The following is a 21,211-nucleotide window of genomic DNA, read 5'->3' as shown; positions in this document are numbered from 1 at the left end:
TTGAGACCACATCTGGAGTACTGTGTGCATTTTTGGCCTCCTTATCTGGGGAAGGATATTCTTGCATTGGAGGGAGTGCAAATAAGATTTACTAGGCTGATTCCTGGGATGGCAGGATTGACGTATGAGGAGAAATTGGATCGACTAGGCCTATATTCACTGGAGTTTAGAAGAATGAGGGGATCTCATAGAAACCTATAAAATTCTAACAGGACTAGACAGGCTAGATGCAGGAAGGATGTTTCCGATGGCTGGAGAGTCCCAGAACCAGGGGGTCACAGTCTCAGGATACAGGGAATGCTGTTTAGAACCGAGATGAGGACGAAATTTCTTCACTCAGAGGGTGGTGAACCTGTGGAATTCTCTACAGCAGAAGGCAGTGGAGGCTAAATCATTAAATATATTCAAGAAGAAGATAGATATATTAATGCCAAAGGGATCCAAGTGATATGGGGAGAAAGCGGGGAACAGGATACTGAATTAGACGATCAGCCATGATCTTTTTTGAATGGCAGAGCAGGCCCGAAGGGCTGAATGGCCTACTCCTCCGATTTTTTCTGTGTTTCTATGAGCTGGGATCTCTGAGCAGTCTCCTTGGATATTTCTGATCCCTTGTGGCTCCCTATTCATGCTATCAAAACGTTTGTAACAGTTAGTTACAGCACAGAAGGAGGCCATTCAGCCCATTGAGTCCATGCAAGTTCTTCATGGAACAGTCTAGTCAGTCCCACTCCCCCCACTGATTCCCATAGCCCTGCAAGTTTATTTCTCTCAATTGCCATCCTGTTTCCTTTTGAAGTCAGTGATTGTCCTCTGCTTCCACCACCCTCGTGGGCAGTGAATTCCAGGTCGTTACCACTCACTGCGTAAAAAAGTGCTTCCCTCACATTCCCCCTGCATCTCTTACCTTCAAACTGTGTCCCCTAGTCCTTGTATCATTTGTTAATGGGAACAGTTTTTCCTTGTCTAACTTATCTAAGCCTGTCAGAATCTTTTACGCTTCTATTAAATCTCCCCTTAATCTCCTTTGCTCCAGGGAGAACAAACCCAGCTTCTCCAACCTAACCTTGTAACTAAAATCCCCCATCCCTGGAACCATTCTGGTAAATCTCCTCTGCACCCTCTCAAGGACCCTCACATCCTTCCTGAAGTGTGACCAGAACTGGATGCAATACTCCAGTTGGGGCCTAAGTACACATTTTTAGCTATACAGTGAACTACACAGTTATAAAATCTCCCCTCTCCTCTGCTGCAGTGGAAATAGCCCCAGTATATCCCCTAAGAACTTTAGTTCCCTATTTCTGACAGCGCCCTCATGAACTAGGAACAAGAGTAAGCCATTCAGCCCAAGTCTATTCTGTCTGTATAATTTGCACTGTATTCTCTCTTAATGCTTAAATATGCTTTCTATAATGGGACCCAAAACTACACAGTCTCTAACTGTGGCCTGACCATTACCTTGTACAAGTGTATCAATATCTTTACCCTGTTTAGAAACCATTTTTTTTGTTGTTTTTATCTTTACACGTTCAGGTTCAGAGAATTCTGTATTTGAATCCCTAGATTTCATCCCCATCCTCCAGTGTTTTTCCATTAAAAATACTCTTCCATTTCTTATTTCTGTTCCCAAAATCTCTAACCTCATACGTGCTGGACCCTTTACTTTACATGTTGCCAACAAATTTCCCTCAGCCCAAGGGTGTCATGGCTATATATCCGATGTGAGGATCACCCGATGACCCTGGCTGACCTCACTGTGTCTCCGGCAACTTTCTGTTCACCGAGATGCACGTGACTGGGCCCGGTGGGGATTGGCCGAGCGCGATGGGCCAGGTGGGGGATTGGCCGAGCGCGATGGGCCCGACGGGGATTGGCCGAGCGCAATGGGCCCGGCGGGGATTGGCTGAGCGCGATGGGCCAGGTGGGGATTGGCCGAGCGCGATGGGCCAGGTGGGGGATTGGCTGAGCGCGATGGGCCCGGTGGGGATTGGCCGAGCGCGATGGGCCAGGTGGGGATTGGCCGAGCGCAATGGGCACGACGGGGATTGGCCGAGCGCAATGGGCCCGACGGGGATTGGCCGAGCGCGATGGGCCCGACGGGGATTGGCCGAGCGCAATGGGCCAGGTGGGGATTGGCCGAGCGCGATGGGCCCGACGGGGATTGGCTGAGCGCGATGGGCCCGGCAGGGATTGGCTGAGCGCAATGGGTCCCGACGGGGATTGGCCGAGCGCAATGGGTCCGACGGGGATTGGGCCGAGCGCAATGGGCCCGACGGGGATTGGCTGAGCGCGATGGGCCCGGTGGGGATTGGCTGAGCGCAATGGGTCCGACGGGGATTGGCCGAGCGCGATGGGCCCCGACGGGGATTGGCCGAGCGCGATGGGCCCGGTGGGGATTGGCCAGAGCGCAATGGGTCCAGCGGGGATTGGCTGAGCGTGATGGGCCCGACGGGGATTGGCCGAGCGCGATGGGCCCGACGGGGGATTGGCCGAGCGCGATGGGCCCGGTGGGGATTGGCCGAGCGCGATGGGGCCCGGTGGGGGATTGGCCGAGCGCGATGGGCCCGGTGGGGATTGGCCGAGCGCGATGGCCCCGGGTGGGGGATTGGCCAGAGCGCGATGGGGCCCGGTGGGGGATTGGCCGAGCGCGATGGGCCCGACGGGGATTGGCCGAGCGCAGCACTGAACTCCATGTCAGTGCTGTATATCTGATCAGAATGATGTGGAGGAGCAGCTTCATACAATTGTAAACACTGAAGCTGGATGGATAGTGTAAGGAGGTGATGGAAAGATGGGTGGATCACTTTGCCCTCTGAATATGAAAGCATTATTGCAGCGTGGTCGTGTTTTGAGGAAACTTTGCAGTGCACTATTGATAGTGTAATTAAAGCAAACATTTTAATTCGCAAATAATTGAAGCAGTGTAATTAACATGCAAAGTATTTCTCTCTCTCTTGCCACAGGTTTGTTAACAAGCTTTCCATTCCTCCAAACCACCCACATCTGCTTGTCTCCGGCTCAGGGGTAGGTTTTATTATTATTTATTTAGTGAATGCAAATCTCCGGAGCCAAGCGATAGCGGCATCATTTGCTGAGTTTAAGGTGATTAGTTCTCCACTTAGACTGTAGAGGGGACACTCCTCGGTAATGTGCAGCATTGTTCCTGTCTCTCCACCAATGCATAAGGGGTTTGTACTGAGGCCACAGCTGTGGTGATTGACTGCACAGGAGCCTGGCCTGTCCTGAACCTGTTTAACAAGGACCACTCTTGCCTTGGTAGTTCAAAGCCTGCCATTCAACAGATGGGGTTTGTCACAAGGAACTTGTCAGTGACTTCCCGTGTTTCTCATTCCTTGATCCAAAGGATGTCTGCTGGTAAATCTTGCTGAGGAAGGTTGCTCCATATGGGGCGCCGAGATGGAAGGTGGCAGTAGGTGAATTGAACATGTCACTATGCAGTGGTAAATGAGGTGCAACACGGATGGTTTCAACCAGCTTGTGGGTTTTGTCAGTCGGCAGATGTTTGGGGAAGTGATGTTTGTGAGGACAGGAAACCAAGGGAGGGGTGTTATGTGGAGGGTTCCAGTTATGATGTGCATTGTTGCATTCAATTGAGTATTAACAAGATGTGTGTGTGATGATCTCTGCCAGACAGGTGCACAGTACTCTGCTGCTGAGTATGATGGGGCAAGTGCTGAGGTCTGGAGTAGGTAATATTCGGGTAGGTAATATTGCCTCACTCTGGAGCACGTGCCTCACTTGTAATGCCACTTCTCATAATGCACGAGCAGTGTCGGCCTGGATTAAGTGCTCAAACCTCTGGATCGGAACTCGAACCCATGACCTTCTGACTGAGGCGAGGGTGTTACCAACTTAGTTGAGGATAACGCCTCAGATTAGAGTTATAGAGTTATACAGCACAGAAACGGGCCCTTCGGCCCACCGTGTCCGTGCCAGCCATCAAGCACCTAACTATTCTTATCCCGTTTTCCAGCACTTGGCCTGTAGCCTTGTATGCTATGACGTTTCAAGTGCTCATCTAAATACTTCTTAAATGTTGTGAGGGTTCTTGTCTCTACCACCTCTTCAGGCAGTGCGTTCCAGATTCCAACCATCCTCTGGGTGAAAACATTTTTCCTCGCATCTCCTCTAAACCTCCTGCCCCTTACCTTAAATCTATGCCCCCTGGTTATTGACTCCTTCGTTAAGGGTAAAAGTTTCTTCCTATCTAACCTATCAATGCCCCTCATAATTTTGTATACCTCAATCATGTCCCCCCTCAGCCTTCTCTGCTCTAAGGAAGACAACCCAAGCCTATCCAATCTCTCTTCATACCTGAAATGCTCCAGCCCAGGAAACATCCTGGTGAATCTCCTCTACACTCTCTCCAGTGCAATCACATCCTTCCTATAGTGTGGTGACCAGAACTGTACACAGTACTCCAGCTGTGGCCTAATTAGCATTTTATAGAGCTCCAGCATAACCTCCCTGCTCTTATATTCTATGCCCCAACTAATAAAGGCAAGTATCCCATATGCCTTCCTAACCACCTTATCTACCTGTGCTGCTGCCTTCAGTGATCTGTGGACAAGTACACCAAGGTCCCTCTGACCTTCTGTACTTCCTAGGGTCCTACCATCCATTGTATATTCCCTTGCCTTGTTAGTCCTCCCAAAATGCATCACCTCACACTTCTCAGGATTGAATTCCATTTGCTACAGCTCTGCCCATCTTACCAGTCCATCTATATCATCCTGTAATCTAAGGCTTTCCTCACTATTTATGACATCAGTTTTCGTGTCATCTGCGAACTTACTGATCATACCTCCTATATTCACGTCTACATCATTAATGTACACTACAAACAGCAAGGGTCCCAGCACCGATCCCTGCGGTATACCACTGTTCACAGGCTTCCACTCACAAAAACAACCCTTGACCATCACCCTCTGCTAATTATAACAATATTAGGCAGGAACTGAACAATTTAGATTGGGGGCGGCTGTTGGAGGGTAAATCAACATCTGACATGTGGGAGTCTTTCAAATATCAGTTGATTAGAATCCAGGACCACGTTCCTGTGAGGAAGAAGGATAAGTTTGGCAAGTTTCGGGAAGCTTGGATAACGAGGGATATTGTGAGCCTAGTCAAAAAGAAAAAGGAGGTATTCGTTAGGGCTGGAAGGCTAGGAACAGACGAAGCCCTTGAATATAAAGAAAGTAGGAAGGAACTTAAGCAAGGAGTCAGGAGGGCTAAAAGGGGTCATGAAAAGTCATTGGCAAAACAGGATTAAGGAGAATCCCAAGGCTTTTTATACATATATAAAGAGCAAGAGGGTAACCAGGGAAAGGGTTGGCCCACTCAAGGATGGGGGAGGGAATCTATGCGTGGAGCCAGAGGAAATGGGCGAGGTACTAAATGAGTACTTTGCATCAGTATTCACCAAGGAGAAGGACTTGGTGGACGATGAGTCCAGGGAAGGGAGTGGAGATAGTCTGGGTCATGTCGTTATCAAAAAGGAGGAGGTGTTGGGCATCTTGCAAAGCATTAAGGTAGATAAGTCCCCAGGGCCTGATGGGATCTACCCCAGAATACTGAGGCAGGCAAGGGAGGAAATTGCTGGGGCCTTGACTGAAATCTTTGTATCCTCATTGGCTACAGGTGAGGTCCCAGAGGACTGGAGAATAGCCAATGTTGTTCCTTTATTTTAGAAGGGTAGCAAGGATAATCCAGGAAATTATAGGCCGGTGAGCCTTACATCAGTGGTAGGGAAACTATTAGAGAGGATTCTTCGGGACAGGATTTACTCCCATTTGGAAACAAACAAACTTATTAGCGAGAGGCAGCATGGTTTTGTGAAGGGGAGGTCGTGTCTCACTAATTTGATTGAGTTTTTTGAGGAAGTGACAAAGATGATTGATGAAGGAAGGGCAGTGGATGTTATCTATATGGACTTCAGTAAAGCCTTTGACAAGGTCCCTCATGGCAGACTTGTATAAAAGGTGAAGTCACACGGGATCAGAGGTGAGCTGACAAGATGGATACAGAACTGGCTCGGTCATAGAAGACAGAGGGTAGCAGTGGAAGGGTGCTTTTCTGAATGGAGGGATGTGACTAGTGGTGTTCCGCAGGGATCAGTGCTGGGACCTTTGCTGTTTGTATTATATGTAAATGATTTGGAGGAAAATGTAGCTGGTCTGATTAGTAAGTTTGCAGACGACACAAAGGTTGGTGGAGTTGCGGACAGTGATGAGGATTGTCAGAGGATACAGCAGGATATAGATCGGTTGGAGACTTGGGCAGAGAAATGGCAGATGGAGTTTAATCCGGACAAATGTGAGGTAATGCATTTTGGAAGGTCTAATGCAGGTGGGAAACATACAGTAAATGGCAGAACCCTTAGGAGTATTGACAGGCAGAGAGATCTGGGCGTACAGGTCCACAGGTCACTGAAAGTGGCAATGCAGGTGGATAAGGTAGTTAAGAAGGCATATGGCATGCTTGCCTTCATCGGTCGGGGCATAGAGTATAAAAATAGGCAAGTCATGCTGCAGCTGTACAGAACTTTAGGTCGGCCACACTTAGAATATTGCGTGCAATTCTGTTCGCCACACTACCAGAAGGATGTGGAGGCTTTGAAGAGGGTACAGAAGAGGTTTACCAGGATGTTGCCTGGTCTGGAGGGCATTAGCAATGAGGAGAGGTTGGATAAACTCGGATTGTTTTCACTGGAACGATGGAGGTGGAGGGGCGACATGATAGAGGTTTACAAAGTTATGAGCGGCATGGACAGAGTGGATAGTCAGAAGCTTTTTCCCAGGGTGGAAGAGTCAGTTACTAGGGGACATAGGTTTAAGGTGAGAGGGGCAAAGTTTAGAGGGGATGTGCAAGGCAAGTTCTTTACACAGAGGGTGGTGAATGCCTGGAACTTGCTGCCGGGGGAGGTGGTGGAAGCAGGTACGATAGCGACGTTTAAGAGGCATCTTGACAAATACATGAATAGGAAGGGAATAGAGGGATACGGTCCCCGGAAGTGCAGAAGGTTTTAGTTTCGGCAGGCATCAAGATCGGCGCAGGCTTGGAGGGCTGAATGGCCTGTTCCTGTGCTGTACTGTTCTTTGTTCTCTGCCTCCTGCCACTAAGCCAATTTTGTATCCATTTTGCCAAATTGCCCTGGATCCCATGGGCTCTTACCTTCTTAACCAATCTCCCATGCAGGACCTTATCAGAAGCCTTACTGAAGTCCATGTAGACTACATCAACTGCTTTACCCTCATCTACACATCTAGTCACCTCCTCGAAAAATTCAATCAAGTTAGTTAGACACGATCTTCCCCTGACAAAGCCATGCTGACTATCCCTGATTATTCCCTGCCTCTCCAAGTGGAGATTAATCCTGTCCCTCAGAATGTTTTCCAGTAGTTTCCCAACCACTGATGTTAGACTCACTGGCCTGTAATTACCTGGTTTATCCCTGCTACCCTTCTTGAATAATGGTACCACATTCGCTGTCCTCCAGTCCTCTGGCACTTCTCCTGTGGCCAGAGAGGATTTGAAAATTTGTGTCAGAGCCCCTGCTATCTCCTCCCATGCCTCACATAACAGCCTGGGATACATCTCATCTGGGTCTGGGGATTTATCCACTTTTAAGCCCGCTAAAACAGCTAATACGTCCTCCCTTTCAATACTAATATGTTCAAGTAAATCACAATCCCCCTCCCTGATCTCTACACCTACATCGTCCTTTTCCATAGTGAACACAGATGCAAATTAATCATTTAAAACCTTACCTAAGTCCTCCGGCTCCACACACACATTGCCACTTAGGTCCCTAATGTAAAAGACTTGTTCCAGAATGTGACGGATGGTATTAAAGGGGAGAGTAGTTGTACGGACACAGATGGCGAGTGAATCAAAATCACCGGGGAGGTGGTGGCGTAGTGTTATTATCACTGGACTAGTAACCCAGAGACCCAGGGTATTGCTCTGGGGACATGGGTTCAAATCCCACCACAGCAGAAGGTGGAGTTTGAATTCAATTAATAAATCTGGAATTAAAAAGCTAGTTTAATGATGGCTGTGAAACCATTGTCGATTGTTGTAAAAACCCATCTGGTTCACTGATGTCCTTTTAGGGAAGGAAATCTGCTGTCCTTACCTAGTCTGGCCGACATGTGACTCCAGACCCACAGCAATGTGGTTAACTCTTACATGCCCTCTGAAATGGCCGAGCAAGCCATTCAGTTGTATCTAACCACTACAAAGTCAATAGAAAGCAATGAAACCGGACGGACCACCCGGCACCGGCCTAGGCACCGGAAACGACAACGGCAAACCCAGCCCTGTCGACCCTGCAAAGTCCTCCTTACTAACATCTGGGAGCTTGTGCCAAAGTGGGAGAGTTGTCCCACAGACTAGTCAAGCAACAGCATGACATGGTCATACTCACAGAATCATACCTTCCAGACAATGTCCCAGACGCTGCCATCACCATCCCTGGGTATGTCCTGTCCCACCGGCAGGACAGACCTGGCAGAGGTGGTGGCACAGTGGTATAAAGTAGGGAGGGAGTTGCCCTGGGAGTCCTCAACATCGACTCCGGACCCCATGAAGTCTCATGGCATCAGATCAAACATGCACAAGGAAACCTCCTGCTGATTACCACCTACCGCCCTCCCTCAGCTCATGAGTCAGTACTCCTCCATGTGGCAAAAGCACAAAATGTACTCTAGGTGGGGGACTTCAATGTCCATCACCAAGAGTGGCTCGGTAGCACCACTACTGGCCGAGTCCTAAAGGACATATCTGCTAGACTGAATCTGCGGCAGGTGGTGAGGGAACCAATAAGAGGGGAGAACATACTTGACTTCGTCCTCACCAATCTGCCTGCCGCAGATGCCTCTGTCCATGACAGTATTGGCAGGAGTGACCACCACACAATCGTCGTGGAGACGAAGTCCCACCTTCACATTGAAGATATCGTCCATCGTGTTGTGTGGCACTAAAACCGTGCTAAATGGGATAGATTTCGAACAGATCTAGCAATGCAAAACTGGGCATCCATGAAGTTCTGTGGGTCATCAGCAGCAGAATTGTACTCGACCACAATCTGTAACCTCATGGCCTGGCATATCCCCCACTCTACCATTACCATCAAGCCAGGAGACCAACCCTGGTTCAACGAAGAGTGCAGGAGGGCATGCCAGGAGCAGCACCAGGCATACCTCAAAATGAGGTGTCAACCTGGTGAAGCTACAACACAGGACTATCTGCGTGCCAAACTGTGTAAGCAGCATGTGATAGACAGAGCTAAGCAATCCCATAACCAACGGATCAGATCTAAGCTCTGCAGTCCTGCCACATTCAGCTGTGAATGGTGGTGGACAATTAAACAACTAACTGGAGGAGGAGGCTCCACAAATATCCCCATCCCCAATGATGGGGGAGCCCAGCACATCTGTGCGAAAGATGAGGCTGTAGCATTTGCAAGAATCTTCAGCCAGAAATGCCGAGTTGATGATCCATCTCGGCCTCCTCCTTAAGTCCCCAACATCACAGATGCCAGTCTTCAGCCAATTCGATTCACTCTGCGTGATATCAAGAAACAATTGAAGGCACTGGATACTGCAAAAGCTATGGGCCCTGACAATATTCCGGCAATAGTACTGAAGACCTGTGCTCCGGAACTTGCCGTGCCCTGAGCCAAGCTGTTCCAATACAACTACAACACTGGCATCTACCCTGCAATGTGGAAAATTGCCCAGGTATGTCTTGTGCACAAAAAGCAGGACAAGTCCAACCCGGCCAATTACCGTCCCATCAGCCTACTCTCAATCATCAGTAAAGTGATGGAAGGTGTCATCAACAGTGCCATCAAGTGGCACTTGCTTAGCAATAACCTGCTCAGTGACGCTCAGTTTGGGTTCCGCCAGGGCCACTCAGCTCCTGACCTCATTATAGCCTTAGTTCAAACATGGACAAAAGAGCTGAACTCCAGAGGTGAGAGTGACTGCCCTTGACATCAAGGCAGCATTTGACCATGTATGGCATCAAGGAGCCCTTGCAAAACTGAGGTCAATGGGAATCAAGGGGGAAACTCTGCTGGCGAGAGTCATACCTAGCGCAAAGGAAGCTGGTTGTGGTTGTTGGAGGTCAATCAGCTGAGCTCCAGGACATCACTGCAGGAGTTCCTCAGGGTAGTGTCCTGGGCCCAACCATCTTCAGCTGCTTCATCAATGACCTTCCTTCAATCGTAAGGTCAGAAGTGGGGATGTTCGCGCCACACAAGTGCCAGGCAATGACCATCTCCAACAAGAGAGAATCTAACCTTCTCCCTTTGACGTTCAATGGCATTACCAATGCTGAATCCCCCACTATCAACATCCTGGGGGCTACCATTGACCAGAAACTGAACAGGAGTAGCCATATAAATACCGTGGCTACAAGAGCAGGTCAGAGGCTGGGAATTCTGCAGCGAGTAACTCACCTCCTGTCTCCCCAAAGCCTGTCCACCATCTACAAGGCACAAGTCAGGAGTGTGATGGAATACTCTCCACTTGCTTGGATGGGTGCAGCTCCAACAACACTCAAGAAGCTCGACACTATCCAGGACAAAGCAGCTCGCTTGATTGGCACCCCATCTACTAACATTCACTCCCTCCACCACTGACGCACAGTGGCAGCAGTGTGTACCATCTACAAAATGCACTGCAGCAATGCACCAAGGCCCCTTGGACAGTACCTTCCAAACCTGCGACCTCTACCCAACATGGCCTGCAGCAGTTCAAGAGGGCAGCTCACCATCACCTTCTCGAGGGCAATTAAGGATGGGCAATAAATACTGGCCTAGCCAGCGATGCCCACATCCCATGAATGAATAAAAAAAAAGCAAAAGGTATGGGTGAGTTGATTTTTTTTTTTTGATCTTGCAGTGCTCCTGAGATTTGTGTTGTAATCTCATTTGTTCTCCATTCCTACAAATGAAGAATTGGGCACAAGGAAAATTATATTGAATGTTAATAGCAAATTTGGGAGGGGAGGGGCAGTGAGGTAGCAGATACAGTGCAGAGATATATGAAGAATTTTTGATCAAGGACAGTAAAAGGAAGTGCACCTTTAAATGATAAAAGCTAAGAATGAAGGACAGTGCAAGCAGTGTGCAGGGAAATAAGGCTATAGAAAGGCGATGGATTCTGGGTTTTATACACGGCAGTGAGTACACAAGGAAGGAGGTTGAATTTGTACAAGCTATTGGTTGGACTGAAGCTGGAGTCTCGTGTGCTGTTCTAGGTACCCCATAGTAGGGAGAATATTAGAGTCATGGGAATGGAACAGTGAAGGTTCACTAAAATGGACCAAGAATGAAAGGATATAATTAGAGAGAGGCTCAAAAAATTAGAGGTTTTCTCATTTGAATAGAGAAAGTTAAGGGGTAGCGGGAATTGAAGAGTTTTTCAAAATAATGAAAGTTAAATTTTGACAAGATAAATAGTGAGAGATTGTTTCAGTAACTAGCAGCACAGATTGAGGATTCTCATTGGTTAGTGAATCAGTCACTCGCAGCACAGCCTGAATATACAAATGTGAATTAGGAGCAGGAGTAGGCCATTCGGCCCCTTCAAGCCTGCTCCACCATCTGATTGTGTCCTCAATTCCACTTTCCTGCCTACCCCAGATACCCTTCGACTCCCTTGTTCGTCAACAATTTATCTACTTCTGCCTTAAAAATATTAAATGACCCTGCCTCCACTGCTCTCTGGGGAAAAGAGTGTCAAAGACGCTTGACCCTCAGAGAAAAGATTTCTCCTCATCTCCATCTTCAATAGGTTGTAAACTGTGTCCCCTAGTCCTAGTCTCTCCCACAAGGGGAAACATCCTTCCAGTATCCCGTCTGTCAAGTCCCCTCAGGATCTTATGTTTCAATAAGATATCTCTCATTCTTCTAAATGCAAATGGATACAGGCCCAACCTGTCCAATCTTAAGATAACCACCCTCACCCCCCACCCCCCACCCTAGCCCAGGTATCAGTCGAGTGGACCTTGTCTGAAGTGCTTCTAATGCAATTATATCCTTTAAGTAAGGAGATCAAAACTGTACACAGTACTTCAGATGTGGTCTCACCAATACCCTATACAACTGTAGCAAAACATCCGTACCTTTATATTCCATTCCCTTTGCAATAAACAACAAAATTACATTTACTTTCCTAATCACTTGATGTATCTCCAAACTAGCCTTTTGTGATGCGTTTACCAGGACACCCTTATCTCTATAACTCAGAGTTCTGCAATCTCTCTCTATTTAAATAGTATGCAGCTTTTCTATTCTTCCAGCCAACGTGGACAATTTCACATTTTCCCACATTATACTTTCCTATCCTGAGTGGTGTGAAACAGGGCTGTGTTCTCGCACCCACACTTTTTGGGATTTTCTTCTCCCTGCTGCTTTCACATGCGTTCAAATCTTCTGAAGAAGGAATTTTCCTCCACACAAGATCAGGGGGCAGGTTGTTCAACCTTGCCCGTCTAAGAGCGAAGTCCAAAGTACGGAAAGTCCTCATCAGAGAACTCCTCTTTGCTGACGATGCTGCTTTAACATCTCACACTGAAGAATGCCTGCAGAGTCTCATCGACAGGTTTGCGTCTGCCTGCAATGAATTTGGCCTAACCATCAGCCTCAAGAAAACGAACATCATGGGGCAGGATGTCAGAAATGCTCCATCTATCAATATTGGCGACCACTCTCTGGAAGTGGTTCAAGAGTTCACCTACCTAGGCTCAACTATCACCAGTAACCTGTCTCTAGATGCAGAAATCAACAAGCGCATGGGTAAGGCTTCCACTGCTATGTCCAGACTGGCCAAGAGAGTGTGGGAAAATGGCGCACTGACACGGAACACAAAAGTCCGAGTGTATCAGGCCTGTGTCCTCAGTACCTTGCTCTACGGCAGCGAGGCCTGGACAACGTATGCCAGCCAAGAGCGACGTCTCAATTCATTCCATCTTCGCTGCCTTCGGAGAATACTTGGCATCAGGTGGCAGGACTATATCTCCAACACAGAAGTCCTTGAAGCGGCCAACACCCCCAGCTTATACACACTACTGAGTCAGCGGCGCTTGAGATGGCTTGGCCACGTGAGCCACATGGAAGATGGCAGGATCCCCAAAGACACATTGTACAGCGAGCTCGCCACTGGTATCAGACCCACCGGCCGTCCATGTCTCCGCTATAAAGACGTCTGCAAACGCGACATGAAATCCTGTGACATTGATCACAAGTCGTGGGAGTCAGTTGCCAGCGTTCGCCAGGGCTGGCGGGCAGCCATAAAGACAGGACTAAATTGTGGCGAGTCGAAGAGACTTAGTAGTTGGCAGGAAAAAAGACAGAGGCGCATGGGGAGAGCCAACTGTGCAACAGCCCCGACAAACAAAATTCTCTGCAGCACCTGTGGAAGAGCCTGTCACTCCAGAATTGGCCTTTATAGCCACTCCAGGCGCATATCCATTGTCTCTCGAGATAAGGAGGCCCAAAAGGACTCCAACTGCCAAATTATTTTTACCACTCACTTAACCTATCTATATTTCTTTGCAGACTCCTTATGTCCTCTTCACAACTTACTCTCCCACCTATCTTTTGGTCATCAAATTTAGCAACTATACCTTCGGTGCCTTCATCCAAGTCATTTATATAAAACTAAAAAGTTGAGGCCCCAGCACTGATCCCTGTGGCACACCACTCATCACATCTTGCCAAACAGAAAATGACGCATTTATGCCGACTCTCTGTTTCCTGTTAGCTAACCAATCTTCTAACCATGAGCTCTTATTTTGTTTAGTAACCTTTGATGTGGCACCTTGTCATATGCCTTCTGGAAATCTAAGTACAACACATCCACAGGTTCTCCTTTATCTGTGTTTTGTTGCTTCCTCAAAGAAGTCCAATAAATTAGTTAAACGCCATTTTCCTTTCATAAAACCATGTTGACTCTGCCTGATTGCATTGAGATTTTTTAAGTGCCTCGCTATAACCTCCTTAATAATAGATTCCAGCATTTTCCCTATTTTTTTTAAATATTCATTCATAGGATGTGGGCGACGCTGGCTGGGCCAGCATTTACTGCCCATCCTTAATTGCCCTTGAGAAGGTGGTGGTGAGTTGCTTTCTTGAACCGCTGCAGTCCATGTGGGGTAGGTACACCCACAGTGCTGTTAGGAAGGGAGTTCCAGGATTTTGACCCAGTGACAGTGAAGGAACGGCGATATAGTTCCAAATCAGGATGGTGTGGGACTTGGAGGGGAACTTGCAGGTGGTGGTGTTCCCATGTATTTGCTGCCCTTGTCCTAGGTGGTAGAGGTCGCGGGTTTGGAAGGTGCTGTCTGAGGAGCCTTGGTGCATTGCTGCAGTGCATCTTGTAGATGGTGCACACTGCTGCCACTGTGTGTCAGTGGTGGAGGGAGTGAATGTTTGTAGATGGGGTGCCAATCAAGCGGGCTGCTTTGTCCTGGATGGTTCCGAGCTTCTTGAGTATTGTAGGAGCTGCACCCATCCAGGCAAGTGGAGAGTATTCCATCACACTCCTGCGGGGGGGGGCAGTGGCGTAGTGGTAATGTCACTGGGCTGTTATCCCAGAGGCCCAGGCTAATGCTCTGGGGACGTGGGTTCGAATCCCACCACAGCAGATGGTGAAATTTGAATTCAATTAATAAATCTGGAATTAAAAAGCTAGTCTAGTGTGACCATGAAGCCATTGTTGATTGTTGTAAAAAGCCATCTGGTTCACTAATGTCCTTTCGGGAAGGAAATCTGCCGTCCTTACCTGGTCTGGCCTACATGTGACTCCAGATCCACAGCAATGTGGTTGACTCTTAAAATGCCCTTTGAAATGGCCACTCAGTTCAAGGGCAAATAGGGATGGGCAATAAATGCTGGCCTAGCCAGCGACGCCCACATCCCATGAACAAATAAAAAAAAACTCCTGACTTATGCCTTGTAGATGGTGGACAGGCTTTGGGGAGTCAGGAGGTGAGTTACTCGCTGCAGGATTCCTAGCCTCTGACTGCTCTTGTAGCCACAGTATTTATATGGCTACTTCAGTTCAGTTTCTGGTCAATGCTAACCCCCAGATGTTGATAGATGTTATGACAGATGTTAAGCTAACTGGCCTGTAGTTTCCTGATTTCTGTCTGTCTCCTTCCTTGAATAGAGGAGTCACATTTGCTACTTTCCAGTCTGATGGGACCTTTCCAGAATCTAGGGCATTTTGGAAAATTAAAACCAACGCATCTACAAAATCATTGACACTTTTAAGACCCTAGGATGAAGTCCATCAGGGTCCTGGGAACTTGTCAGCCTTTAGTTCTAATAATTTTCTAATAATTAACCGTTTCCCTGGTGATTGTAATTGTTTTAAGTTCCTCCCTCCCTTTCACCTTCTGATTCACAATTATTTCTGGGATGAGTGAAGACTGTTGTGAAATATCACTTCAATTCATCCGCCATCTCATTTTCCATTATTAACTCCCCATTCTCACTCTCTCGCAGACCAATGCTCACTTTACTTTTTTCCTTTTTAAATACTGTAGAAACTGATATTTGTAGCTAGGTTTCTTTTGTACTCTAATTTCTCCCTTCTTATTAAGCTTTTAGTCATTGGACAGAATATAAAAAACAGCAATCATGATCTGCCTCATCTTTGTGAAATTATATGCTTTTTGTTTCAATTTGATACTATCTTTAACTTCCTTAGTTAGTCACGGATGGAGTGTCCTTCCCTTAGAGTCTTTCTTTCTCACTGGCATGTATCTTTTCTGAGTATTCTGAAATATCTCCTTAAATATCTGCTGCAGCATCTCTATTGAACTATCCCTTAACCTAATTTGCCAGTTTACTTTAGCCAGCTCTGCCTTCATGCCCTTATAATTGCTCCTATTTAAGTTTAAAACACTAGCCTTAGATTAGCCCTTCTCTCAAACTGAATGTGAAATTCCATGATATTATGATCATTGCTACCTAGGGGTACCTTCACTATGAGGTCATTAATTAATCTTGTCTCATTGCACAGTACCAGATCTAGTATAGCCTGCTCTCTGGTTGTGTCTAGAATGTGCTGCTCCAAGAAACTGTCCAGAAAACACTCTCTAAACTCATCATCCAGGCTACCTTTGCCAATCTGATTTGTCTAATCTATCTGTAGATTAAAATCACCCATGATTATCGTTATACCTTACTCACAAGTCACCATTATTTCATCCCGTATACCCCGTCCAACAGAGTGGTTATTGTTGTGGGGCCTGTAACCACTCCCACAAGTAACTTCTTACTTTTACTGTTACTCATCTCTACCCAAACTGATTCTACATTTTGATCTCCAAAACTAAGGCCATCTCTGTCTATTGTACCAATGTCATCCTTAATTAACACAGCTACCCCTCCAATTTTTCCGAGCTTCCTGTCCTTCCTACATGTCAGGTACCCTTGAATATTCAGGTCCCAGCCTTTGTCATCTTGCAGCCATGTCTCTGTAATGGCTACCAGATCATACTATTTGCGTTGTCATCTGCTTTGTTATGTTTAGTTTAGTTTTAGTTTAGAGATACAGGCCCTTCGGCCCACCGAGTCTGTGCCGACCATCAACCACCCATTTATACTAATCCTACACTAATTCCATATTCCTATCACATCCCCAATTGTCCCTATATTTCCCTACCACCTACCTATACTAGGGGCAATTTATAATGGCCAATTAACCTATCAACCTGCAAGTCTTTGGCTGTGGGAGGAAACCGGAGCACCCGGCGAAAACCCACGCAGACACAGGGAGAACTTGCAAACTCCACAGAGGCAGTACCCAGAATTGAACCCGGGTCGCTGGAGCTGTGAGGCTGCGGTGCTAACCACTGCGCCACTGTGCCGTGTATTCAGATACAGAGTCTTTAATTCTGTCCTTTTACTATTTTTGTAATCTCTCGTCTTATCTGCTGGTGCATTCTTAGGTTTGTACACTCTGTCCCTTCCTGCCACCATCTTATCATTTCCCTATTGTTCTCTTGCCTTGCCGTCTCTACTTAATTTATCACCTCTCAATTCGGATCCCCTGCCCCAACTATTTAGTTTAAAGCTCTCTGTACTGCCCACTAATACGACACGCCAGTAAAATAGTTTAGTTTAGAGATACAGCACTGAAACAGGCCCTTCGGCCCACCGAGTCTGTGCCGACCATCATAATACTCCCAGCATGGTTGAGGTGAAGACTATCCCAATAGTATAGCTCCCACTTTCCCTAGTACTGGTGCCAGTGCCCCACAAATCAAAACCCATTTCTCCCACATCAATCTTTGAGCCACGCATTTAACTCTCTGATCTTAGTTACCCTACTCCAATCTGTTCATGCCTCAGGTAATAAGCCGGAGATTATTACCTTTGAGTTCTGATTTTTACTTTAGATCCCAGCTGCTCATACTCCCTATGCAGAACCTCTTTCCTAGTTCTACCTGTGGCATTGGTACCCAAGTGGACCACGACCACTAAATCCTCCCACTCCCACTGTAAGTCTGTTTCTGTTTACTCCCCCTGCTTGAATGGCTTCCTATACCATGGTCAGTCTGCTCATCCACACTGCAGCTCCTGTTTTTATCCATACAGATTGCAAGAACTGCAAAGCTAAAATCATAAAAAAGTTCCAGCACAGAAGGAGGCCATTCAGCCCATCGTGTCTGCACCAGCTGAAAAAGCTAGCCGCCGAATCTAATCCCGCCTTCCAGCACCTGGTCCGTAGCCTTGCAGGTTACAGCACTTCAGGTGCATGTCCTTTTACTAGGTACCTTAGACGATTGCAAAGGCTGACGCTCGTCCACTTCTACATTCTGGGTCCCCGTACCTGCCTCACTTGCAGTCATACCCTCCTGTCCCTGAACCAAATCAGAAGACCTTATCTTAAGGGGTGTGACTGCCTCCTGGTACAAAGTGTCAGTGTTGAGAGTTATAACTGGAACATGGGAACAGGAGTAGGCCATTGAGCCTGCGCCGCCCTTCAGTACGATCATGGCTGATCATCCCCTTCAATGCCTTTTTCCCGCAGTATGCCCATATCCTTTTATGTCACTGGTATTTAGAAATCTGTCAACCTCTGCTTTAAACATACTCAATGGCTGAGCTTCCACAGCCCTCTGGGGTAGAGAATTCCAAAGATCCGCAACCCTCTGAGTAAAGAAATCTTTCCTTATCTCGGTCCTAATCTCTGAGAAGTGCAAGAACAATAGGGCAGTAATAGGGAATTTTAATTATCCCAATATTAACTGGGATAGTTTTAGTTTGAAAGGAATTGAAGGAGCAGAATTCCTGAGGTACATTCAGGAGAACATTTTTGCCCAGTATGTAGCAAATCCAACAAGAGGGGGCGCAGTTTTAGACTTAGTTTTAGGAAATGAAGATGGGCAGGTGGAAGGAGTGGCAGTGGGAGAGCATTTTGGTGATAGTGATCATAATTCAGACAGTTTTAACATAATTATGGAAAAGAACAGAGAGAGAACAGGAGTTAGAATTCTCAATTGGGGCAAGGCCAATTTTACTAAACTGAGGAGTGATTTAGTGAAAGTGGACTGGAAACAGCTACTTGAAGGTAGATCAGTGTCAGAACAGTGGGAGGCATTCAAAGGGGGAGATTCAAGGGGCTCAGAGTAAACATGTACCCACAAAGAAAAAGGGTGAGACGGCCAAATCTAGAACCCCATAGATGTCAAGGAATCTACAGGGTAAGATAAGGCAGAAAAGGAAAGCTGATGTCCGACACCGGGAACTGTTACTTAGAAAGGCACAGGTTAATCAAGGATAGTCAGCATGGATTTGTTAAGGGAAGATTTGTTTAACTATCCAAAGGATCATCCTCCGCCATTTCCACCACCTCCAGCCTGATGCCACGACCAAACGCATCTTCTCCTCCTCTCCCCTGTCAGCATTCCGAAGGGATCGTTCTCTCCGCGACACCCTGGTCCACTCCTCTATTACCCCCACCACCTTAGTCCCCTTTTCACGGCACCTACCCCTGCAATCGCAGGAGGTGTAAAACCTGCCCATTTACCTCCTCTCTCTTCACTATCCCAGGCCCCAAACACTCCTTTCAGGTGAAGCAGCGATTTACTTGTACTTCTTTCAATGTAGTATACTGTATTCGCTGCTCACAGTGTGGTCTCCTCTACATTGGAGAGACCAAGCGCAGACTGGGTGACCGCTTTGCTGAACACCTCCGCTCAGTCCGCAAGCAGGGCCCTGATCTTCTGGTTGCTTGCCATTTCAACACTCCCCCCTGCTCTCATGCTCACATCTCTGTCCTGGGCTTGCTGCAGTGTTCCAGCGAACATCAACGCAAGCTCGAGGAACAGCAACTCATCTACCGATTAGGCACACTACAGCCTGCCGAACATTGAGTTCAATAATTTCAGAGCATAACGGGCCCCCCATTTCACTTTTATTTTTAGTTTTTCATTTTTAATATTTTTTTGTTTATTTTATTTTATTTCATCTTAGTTTGTTCAGTTTGCTTACCCACTGTTTTTTTTTCATGTTTGAACTTGCGGCTGTTCAGTTTTCAGTCCGTTAACACCCTATCTGTACTAATGCTTTGTCTTTCAACACACCATTAACATATTGTTTGCCTTTGCTCCATGACCTTCTGGTCAGTTATTCTGTGACCTTGTCCTATCTACACCTCCTTTGTGATCTCTTGCCCCACCCCTGCTTTACTTGCTTATAACCTTTTAACTGAAGAATTTAGATTGAGGGCGGCTGTTTGAGGGTAAATCAACATCTGACATGTGGGAGTCTTTCAAACGTCAGTTGATTAGAATCCAGGACCAGCATGTTCCTGTGAGGAAGAAGGATAAGTTTGGCAAGTTTCGGGAACCTTGGATAACGCGGGATATTGTGAGCCTAGTCAAAAAGAAAAAGGAAGCATTCATAAGGGCTGGAAGGGAGGGAACAGACGAATCCCGTGAGGAATATAAAGACAGTAGGAAGGAACTTAAGCAAGGAGTCAGGAGGGCTAAAAGGGATTATGAAAAGTCATTGGCAAACAGGATTAAGGAAAATCCCAAGGATTTTTATACGTATATAAAGAGCAAGAGGGTAACTAGGGAAAGGGTTGGCCTACTCAAGGACAGAGAAGGGAATCTATGTGTGGAGCCAGAGGAAATGGGTGAGGTACTAACTGAGTACTTTGCATCAGTATTCACCAAAGAGAAGGACTTGGTGGATGATGAGCCTAGGGAAGGGAGTGTAGATGGTCTCAGTCATCTCGTTATCAAAAAGGAGGAGGTGTTGGGAGTCTTGCAAAGCATTAAAGTAGATAAGTCCCCAGGGCCTGATGGGATCTACCCTCGAATACTGAGGGAGGCAAGGGAAGAAATTGCTGGGGCCTTGACAGAAATCTTTGCATCCTCATTGGCTACAGGTGAGATCCCAGAGGACTGGAGAATAGCCAATGTTGTTCCTTTGTTTAAGAAAGGTAGCAAGGATAATCCAGGAAATTATAGGCCGGTGAGCCTTACGTCAGTGGTAGGGAAACTATTGGAGAGAATTCTTCGGGACTGGATTTACTCCCATCTGGAAACAAATGGACTTATTAGCAAGAGGCAACATGGTTTTGTGAAGGGGAGGTCGTATCTCACTAATTTGATTGAATTTTTTGAGGAAGTGATGAAGATGATTGATGAAGGAAGGGCAGTGGATGTTATCTATATGGACTTCAGTAAAGCCTTTGACAAGGTCCCTCATGGCAGACTTGTACAAAAGGTGAAGTCACACGGGATCAGAGGTGAGCTGGCAAGATGGATGCAGAACTGGCTCGGTCATAGAAGACAGAGGGTAGCAGTGGAAGGGTGCTTTTCTGAATGGAGGGATGTGACTAGTGATGTTCTGCAGGGATCAGTGCTGGGACCTTTGCTGTTCGTAGTATATATAAATGATTTGGAGGAAAATGTAGCTGGTCTGATGAGTAAGTTTGCGGACGATACAAAGGTTGGTGCAGTTGCGGACAGTGATGAGGATTGTCAGAGGATACAGCAGGATATAGATCGGTTGGAGACTTGGGCAGAGAAATGGCAGATGGGGTTTAATCCGGACAAATGTGAGGTAATGCATTTTGGAAGGTCTAATACAGGTGGGAAGTATACAGTAAATGGCAGAACCCTGAGGAGTATTGACAGGCAGAGAGATCTG

The 21,211-nt window shown here is 46.9% G+C and overlaps 1 protein-coding gene across 1 annotated transcript in view; it reads left to right on the top strand.

The window, feature by feature from the left end:
- The window catches only part of wdr4 (WD repeat domain 4), a 52,822-nt gene that overhangs the window by 6,239 nt on the left and 25,372 nt on the right, over positions 1-21,211 (top strand). The window contains 1 exon segment of the mRNA XM_068040035.1: positions 2,931-3,024. Coding sequence (XP_067896136.1) covers positions 2,931-3,024 — 94 coding nt within the window.

Source organism: Heterodontus francisci, chromosome 10 (assembly GCF_036365525.1).
Source record: "Heterodontus francisci isolate sHetFra1 chromosome 10, sHetFra1.hap1, whole genome shotgun sequence".
Lineage (NCBI taxonomy): Eukaryota > Metazoa > Chordata > Chondrichthyes > Heterodontiformes > Heterodontidae > Heterodontus > Heterodontus francisci.
Note: the sequence above shows the minus strand (reverse complement) of the source record. Positions and strands in the feature narration are given on the sequence as shown.